Genomic DNA, 4,795 nt, shown 5'->3' on the forward strand with positions numbered 1-4,795 from the left:
TAGGTAGTATTGTCACTAACAAGTTTTGATTAAAAACATAGGAATTTTACGTGCAAGTCTGTCAACACAACACAAAAGACTTCCATTATATAATAATGTACATAGTTAACATTTTGACTGTTTGTGTGTGTCTGTGTGTTTCTGTATATCTTTCACCATAGAGACAAAGCCATGCAACACATACTTTAAAAAAAGACTTTCACTATAATGACAGGTTGTTGCTGTTGAGACAGAAATTCAGTGTGAGAGTGAGACAGAGAGAGAGAGAGGGAGAAAGAGTGTGGGAGAAAGAGAGAGAGAGTGGGAGAAAGAGAGAGAGAAGAGAGAGAGGGGGAGAGAGAGAGAAAGTGAAAGTTAGAATTAAAATTTGTTTCAAGAAAAAATAGATTGTTGTTTTTAAGAGAGAAATACAGTGAGAGAGAGTGTGTGTGTGTGTGTGTGTGAAAGATAGATAGGTAGACTGTTGTTACCATAGTAACTAATGAGACTTTCATTATATAATAGTCTACTATTAAATGAAGATACATGCATGATTAAGAAATATTTTTGCAGGCAGCTTAGCGATAGGTATAGACCAAGTAATAATAAAAAAATATGTATGTATGTATGTATGTATATATATATATATATATATATATATATATATATATATATATATACATATATATATAAACATAGATATATATTTTTTTTATTACTATTATTACAGATATATGTGTGTACATGTAAATATGTATTTATGTGTGTGTGTATATATATATACATTTTTCTAACATTTTTCTGACATAATTTAAATATATACTTTAACCATGTAACACAAGCCTTCTGTAGTTTTTTCACTCTTATTATCTTATATATATATATATCATCATCATCATCGTTTAATGTCCGCTTTCCATGCTAGCATGGGTTGGATGATTTGACTGAGGACTGGCAAACCAGATAGCTGCACCAGGCTCCAATCTGATCTGGCAGAGTTTTTACAGCTGGATGCTCTTCCTAATGCCAACCACTCTGAGAGTGTAGTGGGTGCTTTTACATGCCAGGCATTACTATACATAAATGCCTCATGCTATGAGAAACTCTGTATAGTAATGCCTTTGAAACGTTTGTTTTTGAAAGTAGTGGTTTTCTGATTGCAGCCCTTCCATGAAATCCAGCTTTGTGCAGCTCCTGGCAAACAGCTTTTGTGGAAACTGGGTTCTCAAGGTGGTCATTGAACTCTACAGTAGTTTTGGGAGCTGTAATTTTGTGATCTTTTCTAACAATTCGCATAAGAGACTGACAGTCCCTATCTGAAAGTTTTGGTTTTCTTCCAGAGTTTTGTTTCGCTGGGCCTGATGGAGGCAAAGTGGCTGCGTTCCTTTCAAGTATTGGGCTTCAAGGAGGCAATGACCAAGACCTTTGGCATTATGTCATGCTTGAGAAGAAGACCCATCAAGCCAAGTAAAATTGCAGACATGGCAGATATTAGTGTCACATGAATTGACACTCATGCTGGTGGCACATAAAAGCGCCCATTACACTCTCAGAGTGGTTGGCGTTAGGAAGGGCATCCAGTCATAGAAAACCATGCCAAATCAGACTACAGTCTGGTGCAGCCTTCCAGTGTGTTAGCCTAGTCAAACCATCCAACCCATGCCAACATGGACAATGGACGTTAAATGATGATGATGATGATGAATTGATAATTGTTGTCCAAATGAAGAATCGTTGTTGCCATTTAACATCTGTTAAATGACAAGATCTAGCAAGCCATAGAACTCAATCATGCTGCAACATCAGCTTTGGCATGATTTTGACAGCTGGATGCTCTTCCCAGCACCAACCACCTTACAGTGTGAACTGGATGCTTTTTTCATGTCACTGGTATAAGTGAGGTTGCCAAGTAACTTACAAGACAGAAGAGACAAGAAAAGGAAAGGGAAAAGCCCCCTCGGCTAAGTGGTAGGAGTAGTTGAAAAAGGAAGAGATGACTTTATGCCAGGTGTTGGGAGATTAAAATATGAGAGAGGATCAAGCACAAGTGTCTTGCTAGAGTGAAGATAGATAGTTACCTTCATTGTATAAAAGTGGATGGAAGTAGCTGTGAAGAAGATAGATGATAGTGATGGAGTGCCAGATCAAACCCCGTCACTTATTTACTTAATGCTTCTGAAAGGTATTTGGCCAATAGGTATGAGTGATATGGAAAATAATTAACTCATTATTCAATAGGAAAGTGCAGTGGGATGACACAAGCAGAACATCAAAATGCTAGATATCTACATGATGTGAATTCAAAATTACAACTGGGCCTACAATTTGTGAGTGACAAAATGATTTAATTTGGATAGCTGGAACTGTAAAGTACTGGACAAAATGTTTAGCTGTATTTGTTTGTTCTTTTATATTTTTACTTCATTTCTCCTTCGGATCAACTGTTCCTTTTATCCAGCAGATACAGCTGTGTGGTAAGAAGTTTGCTTCCAAACTGCATAGTCCCAGGTTCAGTCTCACAGTGTGGCACCTTCGGCAAGTGTCTTCTACTATAGCCTTGGACCTACCAAAGTCTTGTGAGTGGATTTGGTAGACAGAAACTGAAAGAAGCCCAACATACACACACATATGTATGTATGCATATATATAAGTGTATGAGTGTGTGAACAGGTCTGGCCATAAGAAATATTACCTTACCTGGAAACAAGTAAGGGTTGGTGACATGAAGGACACCCAGTCATAGAAAATTTGACCTCAAATATACTCCATCCAACCCAGGTAAGCATGGAAAAGTGGACATTAAATGATGATGTTGATGATGATGATATTAAGAATTAATTTCAATCGTTCAAATTCTTACCAAAGTAATAACTAAATTCTTTTTCAATAAAAAACGTTTTCATTTTGACAGCTTCAAAAAGTCAATTATCTTCATCATTAGAAAGTAAAATATCATTATTCTCATTGTTTTTCCAAGTGTAGAGAGTCACATCAAAACCTCACTCACTGTTAAATGCTGGTGCATTTTGGTATTATCTCTGACATATAAGTTTAAATTTATAATGGAATACAACCTACATAAATACTTTCTTTTGTCTTTAATGACATAGTGAGCATTGAATTTGTATTTTTTAAAGTTTCTGACATAGAATATATTTTTTATTATATAGTATATCTATTGGTGGGGGGGGGGAGAAAAGTATAAAGGAGCTTCTTCACAGCAGTCAACCAAACAATAAACTATAATCGGTTCATTTCATTCTATCCTTACAACTTCGAAATAAAATAAAGATCTGACACGATATCTTTAGTAAAAGGCTAATATTCAAAACTGTAATCTTACCACTTTCTACTTCGATCACTTGATCTTCAATTCTTGAGATTTTATAGAAAATAAGAGAAGTTTTTCCATCTTTTGGTGTTTCATTCAGGTACTCTGCTAATTGACTTTCTACTATTTGCTCATCCCGATCGAGAAATTCGTTGAAAACTTCGGGTTTATGTAAATCTAAGGCCAGAAAGACCTGATCCCTGATCCATTCCACCCTCAGGTCATCCATAGCTAAACATCGCCTTTTCACTCCACATCTAACGATAAAAGACACTGATTCAAGTTTGGATCAACAAATCTGTCACTTTACGACTCAGAAAACGGAGCTGTCAGGAAAACAAAACCGACCTATCAAATAGTACCAATATCTCTAAGCAATCAAGTGATCACAAGAACATTTTTAAAAAATTTATATATCTTATCATAATAACTTGAGCAAGGTAAAAAGAAAATTGTATTTAATGAATATTTTGAATAGCAGCTTTTATTTGCTAAAACAAGCAAAATGTGTTATGCGTATAAATATCAAACACGGACTAATTTTAAATAATAAAAACGACGCTATTTAGTTGCCCATAGCAACGTGCGTTGCATGCTGGGTACAGGTAACCAACGGTGTTTTTTCTTTTTGCTATCGTTACGTGCTTCAGCTTTTATTTTACGTTTGTTTGTTTACTTTGGTTATTTTCTTTTTTACTTTATTGCAGCTGTTTTCTTTGGTACTTCACCATGTGACTGTGTAGTATTAGGAAAGTACAGTCGGCTAATGCAGTATCAACAATTAATACTATATTGGCTTACTAGTAGCAGCTTACGCCCAGTTAAACTGTCAAGAAATTTGGTCACCTGAAAATACATCGACTTGGGAATATGCATCTTATTTCTGATAGTTGACTCTTTATTCTCATTTTATTTTTTTCTTCATTTACATCATATGTTCAGTATGTTTTGTTCAAAATTCCACTAAATCTAATGGCTGAAGCTTGCTGATTAAATATTACCCTTTTTATAAAGTGTGTCGTCTATGTTCTTTAATGTATGAAGAATTCTGCAGTATTCTACGCGACAGTTGAGAAACGTTGGGGGAGTTAGTATTTTTGTTATTTGACCCCAGGTGAGTTATGGTCGAGAGGATCTATAATCAGACGTATTCTAACCAGGACAACCTCGTCTTTTTGTCTATGTAGGAACACGTTGTTAAATGAGTTTTGTATTTAACATAAGATGTGATTTGAGGAAATTTAGCTGCTGTTTCGAGCAGTTTGAGCGACTTCGTTAGCGGCTCATCTGGTGGCGTCAGAATGAAAGCGCTGTAAGGTAACCTCGTGTAGTTGGAAGAAAGTGGATCGATAAGGCATCGGAATAATCCTGTCAGTCAGAAGCGGTTTAATTCTCTTTCTCTCTGCCGTTGTTGTATATTCCTGCTACTGTTCATGGTTAGTTTTTCTTTTTGCCCTCGTTCCGTTCGCCATTCATAACTGCAAA

General features: G+C 35.8%; 1 protein-coding gene across 2 annotated transcripts in view; it reads right to left on the reverse strand.

Annotated features, from left to right (window-relative positions):
- The window catches only part of LOC106876022 (dynein axonemal heavy chain 10), a 183,667-nt gene extending 179,643 nt beyond the window's left edge, over positions 1 to 4,024 (reverse strand). For both annotated transcript variants that reach the window (XM_014924396.3, XM_052968399.2), the window contains exon 1: positions 3,323 to 4,024. In XM_014924396.3, the coding sequence (XP_014779882.2) occupies positions 3,323 to 3,539 (217 nt within the window). In that variant the 5' untranslated portion in view covers positions 3,540 to 4,024. The remainder of the gene's footprint in view (positions 1 to 3,322) is intronic.
- Between the last annotated feature and the right edge of the window lie 771 nt (positions 4,025 to 4,795).

The sequence above is a fragment of the Octopus bimaculoides genome, chromosome 1 (genome assembly GCF_046866305.1).
Source record: "Octopus bimaculoides isolate indiv1 chromosome 1, ASM4686630v1, whole genome shotgun sequence".
Taxonomy (NCBI): domain Eukaryota; kingdom Metazoa; phylum Mollusca; class Cephalopoda; order Octopoda; family Octopodidae; genus Octopus; species Octopus bimaculoides.